This window comes from Poromitra crassiceps (assembly GCF_964638095.1).
Source record: "Poromitra crassiceps genome assembly, chromosome: 6".
NCBI lineage: Eukaryota > Metazoa > Chordata > Actinopteri > Beryciformes > Melamphaidae > Poromitra > Poromitra crassiceps.
Window position 1 is genome coordinate 46,753,924 of NC_139627.1, and position 23,043 is coordinate 46,776,966.

General features: G+C 42.2%; 2 protein-coding genes across 4 annotated transcripts in view; both read right to left on the minus strand.

The window, feature by feature from the left end:
* pde9aa (phosphodiesterase 9aa) overlaps nucleotides 1-11,010 on the minus strand; it is a 55,533-nt gene extending 44,523 nt beyond the window's left edge. For both annotated transcript variants that reach the window (XM_083638769.1, XM_083638768.1), the window contains exon 1: nucleotides 10,760-11,010. In XM_083638769.1, coding sequence (XP_083494895.1) covers nucleotides 10,760-10,822 — 63 coding nt within the window. In that variant the 5' untranslated portion in view covers nucleotides 10,823-11,010. The remainder of the gene's footprint in view (nucleotides 1-10,759) is intronic.
* Nucleotides 11,011-15,151: 4,141 nt separating this feature from the next.
* slc37a1 (solute carrier family 37 member 1) overlaps nucleotides 15,152-23,043 on the minus strand; it is a 52,608-nt gene continuing 44,716 nt past the window's right edge. For both annotated transcript variants that reach the window (XM_083639309.1, XM_083639308.1), the window contains 5 exons: nucleotides 22,454-22,527; nucleotides 21,416-21,494; nucleotides 21,151-21,248; nucleotides 18,823-18,887; nucleotides 15,152-17,598 (listed from right to left, as the gene is read on the minus strand). In XM_083639309.1, the coding sequence (XP_083495435.1) occupies nucleotides 17,583-17,598; nucleotides 18,823-18,887; nucleotides 21,151-21,248; nucleotides 21,416-21,494; nucleotides 22,454-22,527 (332 nt within the window). In that variant the 3' untranslated portion in view covers nucleotides 15,152-17,582. The remainder of the gene's footprint in view (nucleotides 17,599-18,822; nucleotides 18,888-21,150; nucleotides 21,249-21,415; nucleotides 21,495-22,453; nucleotides 22,528-23,043) is intronic.

Here is a 23,043-nt window from a genome sequence, read left to right on the forward strand (position 1 = left end):
TGTATTCCATATAAATATGCATAAAGACTGTTGAAACAAGACAATGAAAGATAAGTAAGGTATTAACAGTGCATGAGAGAGAGAGAAAAATACTTTACCGACTCACGGCCCACTTGAATCTATCAAAAATGTTTGCCGCCCCCATCCGAGCGTAATGTGTTCTCAGAGAACGATAAAAGGAGCTGTCCATCAGCACCACACAGAAATCAGAAACAAAATGAGGGGCTGTCTGCAATAGGCTAATTGACAACTAACAACTGATTACAAGTTAAATACCATTCAACAATGGAGAAATGCATTATCATACAGTACATAATAATAACACTTTTTTTCTCTGAAATTGTATTGAATTTGCAAATGATTAGACGGCCCACGTGCAAGACCTTCACGGCTAGCCTAGGTAAACCCAGCCCCCACGTGAGAACAGGTCTGAGAGCAGGTCACGTGGGGGATGGGTTTACCCAGGCTACTTCACGGCCCCCACAGGTTGGGAATGGCTGCTGTCGAAAGACTCAGGAAAGGTGCTGGGACTTGGAGAAAGGAAAGGTACAAAGAGAGGAAAATGTGGGACCCAGGTGGCACTCATGAGGGACTGGAAGACTGACAATTTAAAAATTAAATAACAAATAATACAAAAATAAGCTTTGGCAAAGTGTGCAGAAGCTTTTTTCCTTAGGTCGCATTCACGCAGGCTCAGGAGCTGCGGCGAATAGCGGAGGGTTTTGCGGCTGTGTGGGAGTGTCACCACATGGCCCATTTGTGTGACGTCATGTTGTGAACTTTAACCCCCCCCAATCCAGAAGGTGGCGGTAATGCATATAAAAGCACTTTGCAGCGGAATGCTACAATGCTACATGGTTAGTCTCACGTGGTCAGACGCTCCATCTGAATCACAAGTAAGCATTTCCGGGTTTTCCCTGCACGAAAAGTGGCGGGAAGCCTCTGATTGGCTGGGCTGTAACATTTTGTTTTGGTCTTAGGGGGCGGAAGTAACTGGTTGAGATGTGTTTTTCAGCAGTGGCTACGCAGCAGGAAGTGACCGGTTGAGATGTGTTTTTCAGCAGTGGCTACTACGCACCAGGAAGTGACTGGTTGAGATGTATTTTTCAGCAGTGGTTACACACCAGGAAGTGACTGGTTGAGATGTGTTTTTCAGCAGTGGTTACACACCAGGAAGTGACTGGTTGAGATGTGTTTTTCAGCAGCGGCTACGCACCAGGAAGTGACCTGCTGAGATGTGTTTTTCAGCAGTGGCTACGCACCAGGAAGTGACTGGTTGAGATGTGTTTTTCAGCAGCGGTTACACACCAGGAAGTGACTGGTTGAGATGTGTTTTTCAGCAGCGGTTACACACCAGGAAGTGACTGGTTGAGATGTGTTTTTCAGCAGTGGCTACTACGCAGCAGGAAGTGACTGGTTGAGATGTGTTTTTCAGCAGCGGTTACACACCAGGAAATGACCTGTTGAGATGTGTTTTTCAGCAGCGGTTACACACCAGGAAGTGACTGGTTGAGATGTGTTTTTCAGCAGCGGCTACGCACCAGGAAGTGACTGGTTGAGATGTGTTTTTCAGCAGCGGTTACGCACCAGGAAGTGACCGGTTGAGATGTGTTTTTCAGCAGCGGCTACGCACCAGGAAGTGACCTGCTGAGATGTGTTTTTCAGCAGTGGCTACGCACCAGGAAGTGACTGGTTGAGATGTGTTTTTCAGCAGTGGCTACGCACCAGGAAGTGACTGGTTGAGATGTGTTTTTCAGCAGTGGCTACGCACCAGGAAGTGACTGGTTGAGATGTGTTTTTCAGCAGCGGTTACACACCAGGAAGTGACTGGTTGAGATGTGTTTTGCAGCAGTGGCTACTACGCACCAGGAAGTGACTGGTTGAGATGTGTTTTTCAGCAGTGGCTACGCACCAGGAAGTGACTGGTTGAGATGTGTTTTGCAGCAGTGGCTACTACGCAGCAGGAAGTGACTGGTTGAGATGTGTTTTTCAGCAGTGGCTACACAGCAGGAAGTGACTGGTTGAGATGTGTTTTTCAGCAGTGGCTACGCACCAGGAAGTGACTGGTTGAGATGTGTTTTGCAGCAGTGGCTACTACGCAGCAGGAAGTGACTGGTTGAGATGTGTTTTTCAGCAGCGGTTACGCACCAGGAAGTGACTGGTTGAGATGTGTTTTTCAGCAGCGGCTACGCACCAGGAAATGACGCGTGATTTCTAACCCCATATAGGATAAGCAGTAACCACGCCCTGTGGCGCCAGGATTGGCCAGGAGCATTGAAGCTTGGGACTAAAGCACCTGGGGTTTTTCATCTTTTAAAATAAAGATGTTTAAAAAACTATTGCTTGTTACATTTTCAGTGCTGTACCTTTTTTCTGGGTAAGAATTTAGCTTGAAATTAACGATAATGATACATTATATTATATGAGGTATGAACGTGAACACAACACCGTTTATATTATTGCATGTTTTTGTAGATTGTGTACATTGTGTAGATTACAATTATTATGCTTATTATTATTATTACTATGCTAAGGAAGGTAGGTGACCATAATTCATTTAAATGTCCGCTCTCGAAATCGCTGTCCGTTCTCAAGAGCTATTCAGTTGGTTCATGAAATCGCTGGGCTGCGTGCCCTCCAGTGTTGCTCCTGGCCAATCCCCGCGCCACAGGGCGTGGTTATTACTTATCCTATGTGGGGTTAGAAATCACGTGGAAATTACCTGTTGAGATGTGTTTTTCAGCAGCGGCTACGCACCAGGAAGTGACTGGTTGAGATGTGTTTTTCAGCAGCGGCTACGCAGCAGGAAGTGACTGGTTGAGATGTGTTTTTCAGCAGCGGCTACGCAGCAGGAAGTGACTGGTTGAGATGTGTTTTTCAGCAGCGGCTACGCAGCAGGAAGTGACTGGTTGAGATGTGTTTTTCAGCAGCGGCTACGCAGCAGGAAGTGACTGGTTGAGATGTGTTTTTCAGCAGCGGTTACGCACCAGGAAGTGACCTGTTGAGATTTGTTTTTCAGCAGTGGTTACACACCAGGAAGTGACCGGTTGAGATGTGTTTTTCAGCAGTGGCTACGCACCAGGAAGTGACTGGTTGAGATGTATTTTTCAGCAGTGGCTACGCACCAGGAAGTGACTGGTTGAGATGTGTTTTTCAGCAGCGGCTACGCAGCAGGAAGTGACTGGTTGAGATGTGTTTTTCAGCAGCGGCTACGCAGCAGGAAGTGACTGGTTGAGATGTGTTTTTCAGCAGCGGTTACGCACCAGGAAGTGACCTGTTGAGATTTGTTTTTCAGCAGTGGTTACACACCAGGAAGTGACCGGTTGAGATGTGTTTTTCAGCAGTGGCTACGCACCAGGAAGTGACTGGTTGAGATGTATTTTTCAGCAGTGGCTACGCACCAGGAAGTGACTGGTTGAGATGTGTTTTGCAGCAGTGGCTACTACGCAGCAGGAAGTGACTGGTTGAGATGTGTTTTTCAGCAGTGGCTACTACGCAGCAGGAAGTGACTGGTTGAGATGTGTTTTTCAGCAGTGGCTACAGACTCTGGCTGAACTCCATAAACAAAGCCACAGCGCAATAAATGCAAAGTGCCGGCGAAGCATAAAGCTCTTTATATGGCCTTTTATGAGCTGCCGCTTCTACTCCATCGGTGTGTCAGTGTAAACAACACAACACCACCTCACACACCACTCCTGTCTGCATGGAGAGCAGCAAGCATTTGGCATTGGCCATTATGGGACATTCTGTCTAATTATTATATATTAGTGTGTGTGTGTGTGTGTGTGTGTGTGCGTGCGTGCGCGTGCGTGTGTGTGTGCGTGTGTGCTTTTTTCTGCAATTGAAGACTTAAAGCAGCTACGAGGAACTTTTAACTGGATGATGGCCCTCACATCTTACCTACTGTACATCAGCAAATGAGACCATCAGCGAGGAGATTGGCGATTTAGTTCTTCTAAATGTCTGTGACAGTGGGACTTCCTGTGTCCATGTCTGTGTGAGACAGGTTGCAATGACAGCGAATGAACCAGTAATGTTAACCTTATGCAGTAAATAAAACAGAATTAACCAATAATGTTAACCTTATGCAGTGAATAAAACAGAATGAGCCAATAATGTTAACCTTATGCAGTGAATAAAACAGAATGAGCCAATAATGTTAACCTTATGCAGTAAATAAAACAGAATGAACCAATAATGTTAACCTTATGCAGTAAATAAAACAGAATGAGCCAATAATGTTAACCTTATGCAGTAAATAAAACAGAATGAACCAATAATGTTAACCTTATGCAGTAAATAAAACAGAATGAGCCAATAATGTTAACCTTATGCAGTAAATAAAACAGAATGAACCAATAATGTTAACCTTATGCAGTAAATAAAACAGAATGAGCCAATAATGTTAACCTTATGCAGTAAATAAAACAGAATGTACCAATAATGTTAACCTTATGCAGTGAATACAACAGAATGAACCAATAACGTTAATCTTATGCAGTAAATAAAACAGAATGAGCCAATAATGTTAACCTTATGCAGTAAATACAACAGAATGAACCAATAACATTAAGCTTATGCCGTAAATAAAACAGAATGAACCAATAACATTAACCTTAGGCAGTGAATAAAACAGAATGAACCAATAACATTAACCTTATGCAGTAAATAAAACAGAATGAGCCAATAATGTTAACCTTATGCAGTGAATACAACAGAATGAACCAATAACATTAACCTTATGCAGTAAATAAAACAGAATGAACCAATAACGTTAATCTTATGCCGTAAATAAAACAGAATGAACCAATAACATTAAGCTTATGCAGTAAATAAAACAGAATGTACCAATAACATTAACCTTAGGCAGTAAATAAAACAGAATGAACCAATAATGTTAACCTTAGGCAGTGAATACAACAGAATGAACCAATAACATTAAGCTTATGCAGTAAATACAACAGAATGTACCAATAACATTAACCTTAGGCAGTGAATACAACAGAATGAACCAATAACATTAAGCTTATGCAGTAAATAAAACAGAATGAACCAATAACATTAAGCTTATGCAGTAAATAAAACAGAATGAACCAATAATGTTAACCTTATGCAGTAAATACAACAGAATGAACCAATAACATTAACCTTATGCAGTGAATACAACAGAATGAACCAATAATGTTAACCTTATGCAGTAAATAAAACAGAATGAACCAATAATGTTAACCTTATGCAGTAAATAAAACAGAATGAACCAATAACATTAACCTTATGCAGTGAATACAACAGAATGAACCAATAACATTAACCTTAGGCAGTGAATACAACAGAATGAACCAATAACATTAAGCTTATGCAGTAAATAAAACAGAATGAACCAATAACATTAAGCTTATGCAGTAAATAAAACAGAATGAACCAATAATGTTAACCTTATGCAGTAAATACAACAGAATGAACCAATAACATTAACCTTATGCAGTGAATACAACAGAATGAACCAATAATGTTAACCTTATGCAGTAAATAAAACAGAATGAACCAATAATGTTAACCTTATGCAGTAAATAAAACAGAATGAACCAATAATGTTAACCTTATGCAGTAAATAAAACAGAATGAACCAATAACATTAACCTTAGGCAGTGAATACAACAGAATGAACCAATAACATTAAGCTTATGCAGTAAATACAACAGAATGAACCAATAACGTTAATCTTATGCCGTAAATAAAACAGAATGAACCAATAACATTAACCTTATGCAGTAAATACAACAGAATGAACCAATAACGTTAACCTTATGCAGTAAATACAACAGAATGAACCAATAATGTTAACCTTATGCAGTGAATACAACAGAATGAACCAATAATGTTAACCTTATGCAGTAAATAAAACAGAATGAACCAATAACGTTAACCTTATGCAGTGAATAAAACAGAATGAACCAATAATGTTAACCTTATGCAGTAAATAAAACAGAATGAACCAATAATGTTAACCTTATGCAGTAAATAAAACAGAATGAACCAATAATGTTAACCTTATGCAGTAAATACAACAGCGGGGGAGGCGGGCTCAGAGAAGCCCTGGCCGGCTGTAGCAGCTCGGCTGGGAGGAGACGGTGTTCAGGAAATGCAGTCTTCATTCTGGGAGAACACTTCCGCTTTTGTCCACAGGGAGCCGCTAAATTCAATACAAAATGAAAGTTTCTCGTATAGCTGCTTTAATGAGATTTTTTAATAGTGTTTTGGATTTTCATGTGGCAGAAATGTTTCGGATGACAATCAATTTGGATATTCTGGATGTTGAGGTTAACAGTGATTTTAAGTTTCTATTTCAGTTGAGTCAGGTTAGTTGACTCAGTGTGTCCAGCACCATCCGCGTACTCTAAGCATAATTGCTACATGGTGCTCCCCCTCCTCCCAAGAAAAATGCACAAATGTAATCTTTTATGAACTGAAGAACAGTATACCACACTATAGAACTAACTATATAAGGCCAAAAACCGCCTTAAAAAAATATTTTTATATTATATATTCAGTCCCTTTTCCTCAACAAAATAAATATTCTAATAAAGAAATTAAGTGCTGCAGTATGATACAGCACATGTAAGATGGCTCAGTTTGCAAAGTTAATTTCAACAGACAATAATGTAAGTGTAGGTTATTTTCTGTTGCTACAGATGTCCCCCTAAACGCCTCACAGCGTCTGCTATTTACCATGCTCCCTAAACACCTTGTGCAGGCTACACTGAGGGAAACGTGAGGTTGTATAAATTCACTGCGTCGCATGTCGTTTTAATTAAACGAGGTGATCCACAACTTTCTTTGAAGGGCACCTTGGCCTGTTCCAGGGAATGCTAAACTGTCTGTGTGGATAGTTAATTTTAGAAGGGGCATTACAGCCAAACACTGTCCGTTTGACCGTGGTACCATTCTTGCCTGGGATGATGCCGTGGGATGATGCCCTGGGATGATGCCCTGGGATGATGCGCGTGTGCCTAGTGTCGGTGCTGAGTGTGTCACACATACCCGTAAAGAAATGTACATATTGCGTGTTGCAGGTTCAAATCAGAAACAAGGTGTGATTGAAATGTCACTCTGTCTTCTAACTAGACTTAAATGTATCAACCAATCTCCTTTTACCTCATGTTTACCCTTAACAAAATGAAAAGTTAACCAGCAATCTTGTAGCTAACAGTGTTGGGGTTAACTCAATACAAAAGTAACATATTACATGTAATATATTACTTTTAGCAGTAACTCAGTAATATATTACCTATACTTATAGGTATCCTATTACTTATAGGATTTCAGTAATATTATACCAGTTACTTTGTCAAGTAACTCAAGTTACAAATTGAGTTACATTTCTTTTTAAATCAAAGCATATTATTTAAATAAAGATACAATCATTTATGTCTTAGTCAAACTGTCTGTTTTTATGCAAATAACCACTACAGATGACAATAACATTTAGAATTTTGGATTGTTTACACTGACTTCAAGGCGGTTGACATTATTTTTCGGGGTGGTTCCGGGGCAGCGATGTCATTCTGCTGCTGCTGTTGTTTTGGTGAAAGTAATGCAAAAGTAGTGTAATAATTAATGAGTTACTCTATACAGACAGTAATATTGTAAAGTAACGTATTACTTTCAAATGAAAGTAACTAGTAAGATGTAGTATATTACATTTTGAAAGTAACTTGCCCAACACTGGTAGCTAATCTGCAGCATACCTACTAGTTTACTTAAAAAAAAACTGTCACAAAACACTGCTGTCACTTTGCCAGTGTTTGCCTGCTGACTCTGCAGCACAGCAAACATCAGGCAGTGATGGATGGAAAGGTCTTGAGCAGCTGAGGAATCTCATTTGAATGAATTTGCGTGTGCACGTTTTGCTGCATATCTCCTGCATCATTTGAATTCTTCCTCCTGTATGAGGAAACTGAACTGAGGCAGTCAATTCAAACACCGCATGAGAGAGTTTGTGAGGTTGCCAGGTTGGGAGGTTAGCTAAGTAGAGGCATTAGCTTATTCACCCAAATAACTGGCAGACCCTGACGGACAATGTGGAACAGGTAAGACTAGTACCTGTTAGTACCCCCCCGCCCCCCCCCCCCCCCCCGCCCCCCCCCCCCCCCCATATTTTATTTCATAATTTTTAGAACATCAACAAGCAAAAACAAACAAACTCAGATACAGGAAAAGAAAAGAAAGGACAAACAAAAACAAGTAGAAAACAAAACGTATACATACATATACATCTACACTATCACAGCGTGGTGCCATCAGCCGCACAGTGTGCCTACATCCCCGCAAAAGAGGCTATGCATGGGATCTCACACAAGGGGTCTATGGGAGACCAGCCGGGCGAGTAACCCGTCGCCCCTAACCTCGTCAAGGTAGGCCAGAAACAGGTCCCAAATAGCTAGAAATCTCTTAAAGTCCCTGGAAACCAAAATCCACAAAAAACTTCTAACTATTAAATTTAGGGTCTTATGTGAGTAATTGTGTGCCTCAGAAAAGAGAGAGAATTACTTTCAACCCTAACCCCAAAAATCGACACTTTTCTACAAGGTCTGGATTTCCATTTCCTCATTGAAGAGAGCGGAGCGCGCGGTGCTAAAATGCATGATCTTATCACGTCATAAGATTTAATCGAATCACACACACGCATGCACACACGCACACACTCCATCTCTCTTTCCTTCTCTCTCTCACTCCTCTCTCTCTCTCTCCGGAGAGAGAGGTCTCCTCTGAGCAGTCTCCTCCTCCGAGAGAGAGAGAGAGAGAGAGAGAGAGAGGAAAAGACCTGCTGCAGACGGGACATGCCCACACAGTCCGTGGGAGAAAATACACTCTAAAATATAATTGATTCTCATGACTTTTGCCATGACTGTCAAACCTAAATTTATATACTTTGCGACGTTCATCATCATTCAAATTTGGCTGGTGGCTTATTAACATAGGTTCCTGTGATGTGATGAACTCAAAATGCTAAATAATAATAAAAATATTTCTGGTTTCCAGGGACTTTAAGTGAGTTGGTCCTCAGGAACCTGAGTCTAGGTAAGATTAGTTTTAACTGTAGTATGACACCTTGAAAAGTTAGTATGCATTTGATTGCTTGTAATTCTTACAGAAAACTCTTGAATCTGTATTGTGCATTGCAGAAGCATTGCAAATAAATGTTTATTTTCCCCAATGCATGCGCTAAACTTCAGGAATGTGTGTGTTTAGGGTTTGTGTGTATGTGTATGTGCAATACAATGAGTTTTGTCGGCTCAAGAATTGCGGACTGGGGCTTTCAAGTTCCGACCTGAGTTACTGAGTTACTCTTCAACCTCCGCAGCGGAGCAGAAATCACACACACACACATACACACACACACACACACACACACACACACACACACACACACACACCCATATATACACCTTCAACATAAAGCTATGAGATTAAGATGTGTACCAACTGTAACCTATTATGCCTTGATACAAGGTTACAGTATTATGCCTACAAGGTTACAGTATTATGGTGATGATTCATATACATCATGATTACTATGATTACATGGCATTATTATTAGCATGATCACTGTGATTATACTGTAGATTATAAGCACTATTTTAGCTTACAGTGTGTACTCATCATGATAAATAGAGCCCACATTTAGACTGAAACACCTTGTTAAAATCTAATTAGTGGTTAAAAGCTCTCCCAAATATATTCCTGTAATAGTCCTTACAGTGCTGAAAACTCACTTCATCACAATCTTCTGTTTGTTTTTTGTTTTTTATCTCATACGAAGCACTAATATTGCTATAATATACTTGCTGGATAATAGCTAAACTATTATATATTTGGAAACTAAATCAGTTCTGATAGGCTACATATCCTTCTAAAAAATATGTTATTGGATTACTATCGTCCTTTTTCATGGGGATTTTATGACAGGTGAATATTAGACATTTTACTGAAAATTATTAATTGCCACCCAACAAGAAAAACACATCCTATTATAACTGTGGTATTAAACATTGAATTTATACTAAGTTTATGGTATTATTATTCCCCCCTCTGGTATCACTATTATATTTATATGGACTTAATGTGTGTGTCTGTTACACTCAACAGTGGATTTAATTGACTTATGGACTTTAGTTACTTTATAGCATGAATGCTATAAAGTAGGCTATGATGATAAGTATTCTATATATGAGAAATTCAAGGTAACCAAATTATCTAAAGTTATCTGCTATGATATCACTATTTCCTATTGAATGGGATTGTCCGGTGGTAGGCTAATCAATAGTTAATTTATAACGGCTTAATCACAGTTTATGGTATTTTATTTTATCTCTTGGTAGGCTATCACGAAAAGGACTTTCACTGCATCTGTTGTACACAATACTGAGTTTATATAGGCTGTAGTAGGCTAGGGCTACCAGGGCACTTTATGATCATTATCTCCTACAGTATCGCCAACATTCCTGTAATATTGCTAGCCTACAGATATTGACTTACAGCGTCTGTTGTACCAATAAGTTTAGTTCACACAGCGAAACCTTTTGGGTTCCTCTAAGAGTCGAATATTCTTCAAACATTAAGGGACCTACTTGGCTGTCTTTGTGAGCATCTGTTCCGGGATCACACCTGTTTTTTCTAGCCTAACGTTACAGCCTACTCGACTGACTGACTGGAACTCTACCGCTGACATCTTCATGTGGGTTATCTACTACTGTACCTTCTGGATTCTGCCGTCCACGTCCAGGTAGATGACCCGGTAGGAGGACGAGGAGGAGCCCATGTCTCCTCTCTTTCTCCCCGGCCAAGGTGCGTGGCTGTGCGGCTTCAGCCCCGTGGGCGCTCCGGTCCGGTCCCACCGCCGAAGAACACACAAGACAAGAGCAGAGACACACACACACACAGCGGGTCTGTGCAGTCTGGAGTCAGTCAGCCCAACAACATCCCCACGTCCGTCAAATACACTCTCTCTCTTTAACTATCTCGCTCTCTCTCTCTCTTTCAACTCTCTCTTATGTCTCTCTCTCTCTCTCTATCACACCAAGCTATCTCCCGCATCTCACAAAGGCTCTCCAATACGCGCGTCCCCGCCCCCCCGCTCCCAGCGCGCGTCCACGCACACACACACGAATGCACAGAGAGAAAGAGAGACTCACACAAACGCACACAATGGAGATGGAGACATACTGCTGAAGGCACATCAAGAAGTGCATACACACAATGTAGTCACATTAAAAAACAAAACACACACACACACACAAACTCATGCAGACATGCACACAATTAGACATGCATGCATGCATGCACACACACACGCACACACACACACATAGCCTACATACACACAAAAGCACTCACACGCACACACTAAATGAGGCCATTTACACCTGGTGTCAACATGCGTTTTCTGCCATCAGATTGCAATCAGATTGTACTTGACCACATTAACCTGATTCCATTTACACCTGGCGTTAACATGTGTTTTCTGCCATCAGATTGCAATCTGATGGCAGAACTGGTTGTCCTCTCAATCCACATAAAGTTTCTGTATCCAGATTGAGAGGACACATTGCATTTATTTACACTTATGTTCAATGTGTACACAATGCATCCCTGACCACCTCCGGAGGTGGTTTGGCCGATCAGATTGCAATCCTTCTTCAATGTGTTTTGGGGGTGTTTACACCTGGCATTTCAAGTGATAAAACACAATCTGATTGCAATCTGATGACAGAAAACGCATGTTAGCGCCAGGTGTAAATGGCCTCTATAGACACATAACAAGAAGTGCATACAACACACAAACACACAGACTAACCCACACACAACCATTCCCACACACAATGACACAAACACATCCATGCATTTGTAACCGAATGACTGAGTCCTCCTGAGTCCCGAGTGGTAGTGAGTAGATTGGTGAAAGTAAACTCACTCCCCCAGTATAAAGGCTGTTCATGTTAACCAGCTCCAAGGGAGCTTAGCTCTCTTGGCATAGTGGTCAGCGCGTGCGCTTTGGAAGCGGGAGGTCATCAGATCGAATCCTGGGCAAGCCCCTAACATGGGTTATTGCTGCCAGTACTGTCAACACAACGCAGGTTACACAAGCACACACACCAACAACATGCACGTACAGACACACATTCAGATGTGAATGTGTGTCGTGTGTGTTCACATACACACACACACAACAAGACATGCACACAGCAATCTATGTGTGTAATGCTAATTAATTACAGATCATCAATCATATGGCGTTTCCCTGCCAGTTTCAATAATGGGAGTATAATTATAATTAGGTTGGGATCAGATTATTATTACTATGCGTAAACACAGTATGTGAGAAAATAAACGACTAAGGCACAGCCCTGCCTGAGAAACTCACACGTGTGTACTTGTACAACGGAGTGACAATAAATATCTTGAATCTGTGGAGAAAGTAACCAAAGAGAAAGACTGAAGTGTGGAAAGTGAGGGGAGGGGGGCTCAGATTTAATTCAGTCCCTCTCTCGTGGGCGAAGGCATTACCAAATGAGCCATCCACCAAGGCCTCAGGGCAGGGGGGGGTGGGGGGGCTGTGACTGTGATGTTATTTTAGATTAGTCACAGCGCGCACGCAGGCGCAGCACCCAACCAGGCAAAGCTACATCTGCAAGAAGTCTGAATTCAATCCCACAGCCGCTTTTCTTGGTTTTGGTTGATTAAGGGTATTGATTGGGAAGGAGGCATGTGATTTGTGTGTGGTGAAGAAGGGGTGAGGGGAGGTTGGGTGTGTGTGTGACCTCTTAACTCATTATACTTATTGAGAGAAAGTAGGTTAATCCAATTCCACACACATTTTAGGGGATTATTTGTTGGTTGGGACGAGTCAGGAAAGGCTGGAAATATCGTTCAGCGGGCCTGCAGACTTGGGAGACTTAGTGAAAAAGATACATGAGGAAATGATTGGGCTGTTTGGAAAACGCTCTCTGCAGATAGTAAATGTCTTTTTCCAGATCTTATGTTCTGTGTTTGGAGGCGGAATAATCCCAAAGTAATTGAAAGTACCGTAATCGGATTATGTTTCCGAGTTGGATTAATCCGCTGCCTAACTTCACCGATTTCTATGAAAGAAGGTAGTTGTTTAACGGATATGTTGCCTGTGCTGTAATGTGGCAGGTGGATTTTCACACGTTGGCAGAGAGCGTTTGAAAGTCCATTTCTATTCAGATTAGGGCTAGACAATAAAAAATTCAATATAATCATTTACTGTCTGTCAGTGGAACTTATGGTGATTTTGGGAAATCATGATGCAAAATTCTGCTGTCTGAACTGATGATAATAAGTACAGTTTAGCACATCGTTGACTGTCAAAGCTCACGCACACGTTCAGTTTCTTGTAGACTGGTGCATTGAAGGAAATGTCCATAGGCAAGACAAGAGAGAATTCCCACAATACACTCCAATTAACTGCAATAACCCACAATACACTCCAATTAACTGCAATCAACTTTATTACCGATATGTTTTGATCCCAGACCTTCATCAGGTAAAACACGTTTTTATCTGATGTACTAAGGACTGAGAATTCATATCAGTAATCAAGTTTATTGCAAGTAGAAGCACATTTTGTTTAACAACTGTCAAAATTAGGTATTATATTACTAGCGCAGTGCCCGTTCCCCTCCCTCCCCTTGGCTTCCCCCCATTCACACATCATGCTCTCCCACTCTTCACCCAAACAGATGAACGGTTCTCGAGATACGTGAAAGCCGCGTTCTGATTGGTCGAATTACACATCACTGCACTCTTGTCGGGTTCCCAGCAGCACACAAGGTTTGAAGTCCATCGGATGAACGGTTCTGGAGATAAAGACAACCCGTTTTAAAAACAGTTTCTTCCCCACTGCTATAAGGACACTGAACTCTATATAACAACCCCCATATCACTGCTGCTATAACTGTATTGTGTACTGTTACTGTGTTTTATGTATGTATGTATCATGATGTTGGACATTGCTTACGTATGAACTGTACTGAAAACAAATTCCACCAGCCTGGCTGTGTGGTCATTAAAGAATCTAATCTAATCTAATCTAATCTAAACCGCTTTTTGTGTTGCCGGTAGGTGGCGCTATAACTATGCGTGTGTCCGAATTGCATGAAATTCGGCACTGCACTGCACTCCCGTTTAGTGGCGCACTCCCCGAATTTGAAGTCGAGCCGACGAACGGATCTCGAGATATGCGATGGACAGACATGCATGCATACAGACATATATATATACAGAGTGCAGACATGGAGACAGACTGTTCTGCCTTTATTAGATAGACTTCAAAATGGGTTTTGGTTGACATCCCACCTGTTTGGCTCAATGGGACGAGCATTAATTTGTGAGCCACATCATGATCAGAAACATTTTACCGAATCGCATTATCGTCGTGGTTGCTTGTGTACTTTGTTAAAAGACAGAAAAGAATAAAAGACGATATAAACCAACAGCAATATAAAGCGCGAATTGGCAATAGCTGTGACCAGATATGCACATTTTTGTGGCACAAACCGACCAACAACCGACAGAGCGACCTATAGAGAAAACAAAACAAAACAAATAGGAGTAGAAGAAAAAGATCAGATCAGAATCAAATACAGAATATAGGTATTTTAACCATTTTGAATATTGCACTATGATGGTATATATATCGATATTGGAGGGGGGAAAGTGCATAATGAGTATCATGATTATGACTTCAACCTTATTGTCCAGCCCAAAAATCACATAAAAAAGAATACGTTGGATGGTAAACTAATGAGAGCAAGGTGATTTTTGGATTTGAACACAGACTGTGAACTTTATTCCTTCCCATTTTGGTTCCAGTCAGACTCAGGATCTTGATACTTCAAACCATCTCAAGTAGCCTTCCCAAACCCTACATTATGTGTGTGTGTTTTCTAGTCTGCCCGTGTCACTGAGTGGGTTTCTGTCTGTCAGCAGCACATCATTTGGAATGACATCTGTCACCTACAGCTGAGACTTAAGGCCACTCCACGCCAACCCATTTAGCCACCTGTAGTAGCGCGCAGCACAAAGACTGAGCCATCAAAAACACCCCCCCGAAACAGTTCAGTGAAGAGAGAGAGAAAAAAATGGGTTTATTTTCTCCAGGATGCTTTGCAAATGAACCTGGCCGAAGCAAAGCTGCGTAGGTTCGGTTCATTCGCGAAGTCGTCGGGAAACAGTTCAGACGTGTTTTTTATATACAAATCACAGAAAAGGCACACATTGTTCAAGTACCACTGACACATATTAAATATACAGATTGACGTCACTGCCACCACACTATTTATGTGCTTCTGCTCTACGGAAGGCATAATGTCTCAATGCTACCACCATGGAAGGGTACAATGATGAAGACACAACGTTATCAGGCATTTTGGTATTTTGCTCCCAGGCCGGTGTCGAGAAAATCAACAAACAGAATGTATAATTACCATAAATATGAACAAATCTGGCCATTGGAGTAACATAATGCAAATTCTTAAACTTAGTGATATTCCCGTTTTGCAGTTCTGGATCAGACGCAGCCTCTACGACTATCTATGTAAGACAAAACCTACAAATCAACATTGCACTGCATCAACATATATCGTCCATATAAGGACGTCACCGCCTGTCAAGTTTTCTAATTTGACAGAAACGTTACATTCATAACATCCGAGATCCAAACCCCCGTACAGGAAAGCAAGGCGGGGGGGGGGGGGGGGGGGGGGGGGGGGGGGGTTGAGGGATTTCATATATAAAATACAACACAGGTACCTTCATTTAAGAACACACTGAGAAAATACACAGAGCAATCTCTATGAGAAGATACATCAGAAACCACCACGAAACGGACAGGAATAATTTAAAAATAAAATAGTCTCTTATTTATATTACAACATAATCCCCACAGTCTCTTTGGTTCAGTAAGGCAAAGGTGACGGTAAAACAGCACTTTTCAAAAAAGTCAGAAGAGCCGAGGATGGGTACAGTGGTATCGAGAGACAGAGAGAGAGAGAGGGAGAGAGAGAGAGAGAGAGAGAGAGAGAGAGAGAGAGAGAGAGAGAGAGAGAGAGAGAGAGAGAGAAATATAGATCACATGAGGAGAACGAACGGACCTTATTCCTACAGCGGCCATTTTGAATTTACATCACACATTTATAATTTCATAGATATCGATACCTCACTGAAAATACGTTATTAGATGCAAAATAATCTCAAGAATCCAAAGGAATATACTGTACAGCTACACATTTTAATGTGAATCCCTTAAGTGAACATTGTTATGTTCACGTGTAATATACTTGGCCCACTGTACCTATCTTAAATAAAGCTCAGCAGAAAGAACACAAACCCCGCAAGGTGCAGACCTGAGGCTGTTCTAACAGTCAATTTAAGCCGCACACTCTTCCGTTTTCGTTTCGTACTCAATAGACCCTTCTCACGGGGGCCATTTTGTGTCGAAAAGGCAGGGTAAACGCAGGTGAAAGCAAAACACTAATGAGGGTTTCAAACTTCCATGATTGGAATTTGGAAACCCTCATTAGTGTTTTGCTTGCACCTGTGTTTATTCTGCCTTTTCGACACAAAATAGCCCCAGTCATTCCACAGGGTCACCGAGGCGAAGGCCATGTCGTTGAAAAGGTTTTTCTACGGGAATCTAGCCTATGGGGGTCCCAGCTAGCTGCCATACCAAACAACTGAACTTTGTTACACCATCAGGGACATTGCTTTAGCGAAATTAATGATATCTATATTGTTTATTAAAAGAGGTTAAATTGGTTAAAGTTATGATAAGTTAAGTTTAAGTATGGTAAGTTAAGTTTCTGCTATCTTATGGCCCAGATGACGAGCTCGTAAGCTAGCCAACATCCCTGATGCATCCAAGAAACCATTGTAGTCGTCGTTCCCAAGATTGCGAGCTCGTTTGCTAACAGTGAGGTCTATCTGAAGCCCTCACACGTTGAAATAACACTCGTTTATGATCCTCCAGGTAAAGTTTCCCACCGTAAGCGTGGCGCAAATTCAAAATGGCCACCGCAGGAATGAGGTCAATAGCAGGAGAGAAGAGAAACTATTATTGTGTTAATGTGTGCATGTTTGTGTGTGTGTGTGTGTGTGTGTGCACGTGTGTTCATCCTCCAGGTTGAAATCTGATTTTCTTCTGTTTGGTTCATCAAACCATCGCTTCAGCTCAAGTCTCTTCCTCAGGGATGAAGGCAGTGAATCAGCTGGGGGTGTGTGTGTGTGTGTGTGTGTGTGTGTGTGTGTCCCCGTCAAGCTCTGTCATAGGCTACTTCCGGGGACAAATCTCAGACGTGTGTGGCTAATGCCTCATTATGTCCAGGATGGTTCTAGTTGTTGTTCAAGTCGCAATTCACTCCCTTCCAGGCTTAGACAAGTGGTTTCAAAGCACAGTAGTGTGTGTGTGTGTGTGTGTGTGTGTGTGTGCGTGCGTGTGTGTGTGTGTGTGTGTGCGTGTAGAGTCAATATACTCCTGCGTGGAGTTAGTGCAATCAAAGTGCTCAGTGCTCCTTCAACCTGTGAGACAGAGACAAACACGGACACGGTATTGATAAGTAGGTGTCATTAAGCTGTAACAGTCCTGTTCAAAGCAAGAAGCTCCGCCGCACAGCAAACAGCTGTTAGCCGGCTTCTCTCGGCTACTATCCCTTTCTTACTTTCACTGAAGACGGTGAAGGAAACAACATTCCGCAGGTTTGTTAAAGTCTAGTCCAACTGAACCCAACAGAATGCAAGTAGCGCGAGGGTCGAACACGTTTCAGAGTTTGAAAACAAATCATGTCTGAGATGACAGTGTTGAGAGGCGGGCCATAATAGCGTGTCGATGATTTGATTTGACAATTCTGGGGACTGGATTTGGCATTGGCCAATCCTGGCGTGTTCTGCCCCGAAACCGTGTGTTATGAAAGTGTGTTGTGATGCTATGCGAGTGGGATCCGCAGAGTACCAGGCAGCCTGCTGCTTCCGTGTGGAGCGGAGCGGACAATCCGATGCATTGAGTGCTGCCCGCCTGGAATCTCAGAGGGGCGACCCCCACGTTAGAGCCTGGTGACGCGACTTACGTTAACGTTATCCTGGAATGCGAGTGTAACGAGCCAGTTAGATGTCTTTGCATTCATAGACATAACCGTTTGCTTTATTTTCTATGTTACATACAATTGGCCCAGTTATTAGTTATTAGTTAGTTTATGGGCTAGAAATTGTACCAGATTACAGGCACTAGACGGCCATTTTGCCCGCAGAATTTTCTCCTCGAAATGAAGATTGATTGACAGCTGCCATGTCGTGATATGATTGGTTGAAATGTGGGTAGAAATTTGATAGTGCAATGTGACGTCGGCAAACTGTAGATTACTGTTATGAATGAAATCTTGAAAAACAAACTTTTGATGTGGAAAAAGTGTGAAAAACTAAAGAAATTTGATTTTTGTGAGAGAAAAAAAATTCTATGATTATGTCGAACTTGTTTTGGATGTGATGCTGCATTCCACAGAAGACACACAGTCTGAGATTGTGACTTTGTAGGAAAAGTGTGATGGAGCAGCTTGTCAGATTGGAATTTTAAGAAGGAAACTGTACGATTTCATAAGAAAGAACAGATGCAATATTATGACTGTTATGTGGAACTGTTTCAGAAGATGTTTGTGTAAGGAATTGGGTGTAAAGGAGAGATGAGCAGCACAATGGCCAATAGTAATGTATAGTGAGTAAAACGTTGACCAATAGAAAAGCAGTACTTACTCTACAGCGGAGATGGGGCGGGGTTTACTTGAGGTCAGCTCCTTCATCACGAGCCGCAGCAAAAGCTAGGCAGCAGGCAGAAGAACACACAGTCAAATATTAGTTCATTTATTTCCTGCATGATTTTGTGTTTTCCATTCCTTACTTGTGTGTGGTGTTTGCATCAAAACTATACCATTAAAAGAGACCAGTCTGTATGTAAAGCACAGTTCACTAAATATTCAATCAGAGTGACATATCTCTTTCAGCACCACCTCTTACTCTGTCTATTTAAGTGTGTTGAGACAAATTACACCTGAAAGATTCAGGACCATGGCATGTGAATCTAATGCAGTGCTGGATTAAAGGTTAGAGAAGAGCGCTTCTGAACAGAAGGTCATCGGTTCAATCCCGGCAATACCGGCAGGATAAATCTGGGTGGGGAAAGTGAAAAAGCAGTGCTTGCCCCTCCCTCATTACCACCACTGAGGTGCCCTTGAGCAAAGCCCTTAAACTCAACCGCTCCAGTGGAGCTGCTCAGTGGCCAGCAGATCAGAATGTGTGTGTGTGTGTGTGTGCGTTTATGTGTGCGTGAGTGAGTGTATGAATAAAGGTTAAAAAGTATGTGTACGTGTGAGAATACACTAGGGCTGCACGATATATCGTTTACACATCGACATTGCGATGTGCGCATGCGCGATAGTCACATCGCAGGACGTGCGATGTCAAAAGCAAATTAACTCGTCATGTTGCTTGATAAACTCTCACTTTAGGGGTAGCCTACTGAGTGAAATGCAGGCTCTCTCAAAGGAGAGAGATGCCCCGCTACTGTACTCACTCATTTAATGCTTAGCTTCAACACAACAAACATGCACAGAGAGCAAAATTGAATTGTTTTTGCTTATGTTGCGTTGCTGACAGTAGCCTGTCTGTAAACGATGTGATTGCGAGGCGGACTTGTCCACAGCTTGCAGCGCACTAGTATACTGGCTGCTGTAACTCAACATGTCCGTGGAGTGGAGATATTTACTCTTGAAACACCAAAAAGCAAGACCGCAACTTATGACACGAAGGCTAAAGTGACTGAGAAGTTGTCCGTGTATCACCGCAGCTCTCTCCCCCTCAGTCTGATGATGCATCAGATGATAGCAGTAACGTTACGGTAGAGGTAATCATACATAGCGACTCATTTACACAAAACATGTCGGTGAAAATAAAAAGACAATAGACATAGCTGGGCAATTAAATATATATTTATTACTTTTCACGAATGAATTGTTTGTCACCGGTCGGCTGCATGTGAATCCTCGTCTCTGTACTGCCCTGCGTGCGCTCAAAAACCGGAACTCCCCAAATGCGGAGCGTACCACTTGGTAGTTTCTGGAGGGGGGTCAGACCAAGTGTGTGAAGTAACCAGCGGTGTTTCATTGTTGATTTATTGAAACGTTAGAAGAACGAAAGAAGTTGAAAGCAGTGATTATAATCAATTAAATCTAATGTTTTTCTGCAAATAGCATCATTGGGAGGTAGATTCTGGCACTCAATATTAGGGGTGGGCAATATATCAAATTTATATCCATATTGTATTGTGATTTGAGACTACATGGTCTTAGATGTTGGATGGTAATATGGTGATACAGCATACATGTTGTCTTTCCCTGGTTTTAAAGGCTGCATTACACTAAGTGAAGTATAGGCTAGTGACATTTTAAAGTAGAATGTCATAACTCACTTTTTCATGTATGTAAGTCATGGAAATCCATTGGTCAAAATGTGTATGCACCCTGATAGATGACGCTCTGAGGCCTACCAGTAGGTCACAGCCCAGTGGTTGAGAAACATTAAAATACCTAATTTCCCCTCCAAAATCAGATGGACTCCTCTACAAAATCATCCCAATCATTCTAGAAATATTATTTTCTTTCAAATAGAGCTAATCTGGTGAAAATCTGTATTTTTTCATATCGCAATATATATCGCATGGGCGGGGAATATCGCAATGTCAGTTTTTTCCAATATCGTGCAGCCCTAACTAATGTGCTTCTAAATTGACCACCCCAGAAGCAAATGAATTGTGTGTGTGTGTGTGTGTGTGTGTGTGTGTGTGTGCGTGTGCGTGTGTGGAAATCCAGTCAGGCATATGATCTGTAAGCTGGCAAGGAGGCTTGCTGTGGCATAGATCAAATGCTGAAATAATAATCCAAATAATATCGATCCTACTGCTACTACTAGTGCTGCTGCTATTATTGCTACTATTACCGATAGCACAACTACCACTACTGCTACCAGAACTACCACTATTACTACTAATAATAATTCTGATTCCCTGGTGGTGACAACAGCACTCACCAGCAGAGCGAGGAAGTCAGCAGTCATCAGCATGTAGAAGACCTTGTCCCAGCCGCCTGCAGACAGCACTCCAGCCAGCAGGGGGCCCAGTGCCGCACCTGACAGCACACGCACGCACACACACACACACACACACACACACACACACACACACACACACACACACACACACACACACACACACACACACACAGCAGGGTCACTTATCTACTGATCTGCCATGGTACTGGAACCAAACTTGTATCAGTTGAGGAGATGGACTGACCTACAGATCCTGTGCCATCGATGATGGCTGTGACCGTAGATAAGGCTCTGGCATTGCCTTTCAGGCTCTTGTGGGTCCCCTAGGGTCAAACAGTTGGAGATGAATGAGTGAGGTCATCATTGGGGCCGGTACACATTCACTTTGTGGCCATAAATAAGTAAACCTGGGTAGTGTGGTGGTAGATTCCCTGCCCTGCCTACCAACACGAGGGTCGCAGGTTCGAGCCCACATTTTACCTCCGGCTTGGTCGGGCGTCCATGCGGGTACAATTGGCCGTGTTTGCGGGTGGGAAGCCGGATTGAAGGGTACTGTATGTGTGCTGGTCGCCACACTAGTGACTCCTTTGGTCAGTCGGGGGGCCTGCTCGGGGGCGGAGGGGAACTGGGGGGAATAGCGTGATGCTCCCACGCGCTACATCCTGCTGGCGCTACATCCTGCTGGTGAAACTCCTCGTTGTCAGGTGTAAAGAAGCAGTTGGCGACTGCACATGTATCGGAGGAAGCATGTGCTATTCCACAACTCTCCCCAGATCAGCAGAAGGGGTGGAGCAACGACCGCGACAGCAGGGGCAATTGGCCAAGTACAATTGGGGAGAAAATGGGGGAAATCTGGGGGAAACAACAACAACAACTTGATAATAATAAATAAATAAACCTAAATAACCTAGCCGTCAGTCAGCTCATTACATTACATCATTTAGCAGACGCTTTTATCCAAAGCAATAACACATTTTGTCAACAGTAGAGAAATCAACTATGCAACACAGTCTATGACAGCTAAGACGTTTTGAAGGAATCGAGTAGCACTTGTAGAAAGTAGTTTGAGAAGGAATAAGTAACATTCGTTTTTGTTTTGTGTTTTTTAAAGAGGGAGAACGACGTTAGTTCAAGACGGGCCCAAGAAAAGGTGTGTTTTTAGTCTCCGCCGAAAGATGGGCCTCGGTGGCAGTTGATGAGGATCTGAACAGACTAAGATAAGAGTAGTGTCAAACTTAAGATCTGTAATAAGTGGAATAAGCATGGATAAAAAAGCACTTACCAGGTCAGCAGACACTGCTGTTGTAATGAGCGCATACGGTCCGTTCACCAGCCCTCCACACACCAACAGCATGGCTGGGAAGAGAAACAGCACCACAATGTTCTATAGGATATATATATATATATATATATATATAAATAATATTATACAAGCTAATGTAGCTAGCTAATGCTAGCCAGCTTCTCCACCATGGCTAGCTACTAACGTTAAGCAGCTTCAGGCAATCTCTGCTTTGGGCACAGCTGTGTCTGTTTCTGTTGTGCATGACTGACAACAGCGTTAGCCAATCAGCGCCCGTGACTGGATTTTCAACCGGAGAAAAAGCTTTTGCACATGGCGATGCCAGACCAAGAAGAGCTATGAACTGTGGAGTGGGGTGGCTTTGAAGGTCTGGAGCCAGGCTATAAATCTGGTGCACTTTGAGAGAGCAAAATTAACTCTAGGTAATTAATGGGAAACACTGGTACTTCAAGCACGTTCCAATGGCTTTTCAGGTTTTGGACTCAAAACGGGCTTGTTTTGGAGTAAGACGTGACACTGGTCAGAATTGGAAATCAAAGAGGCCTCTTCTTTCATACTGACAACATACT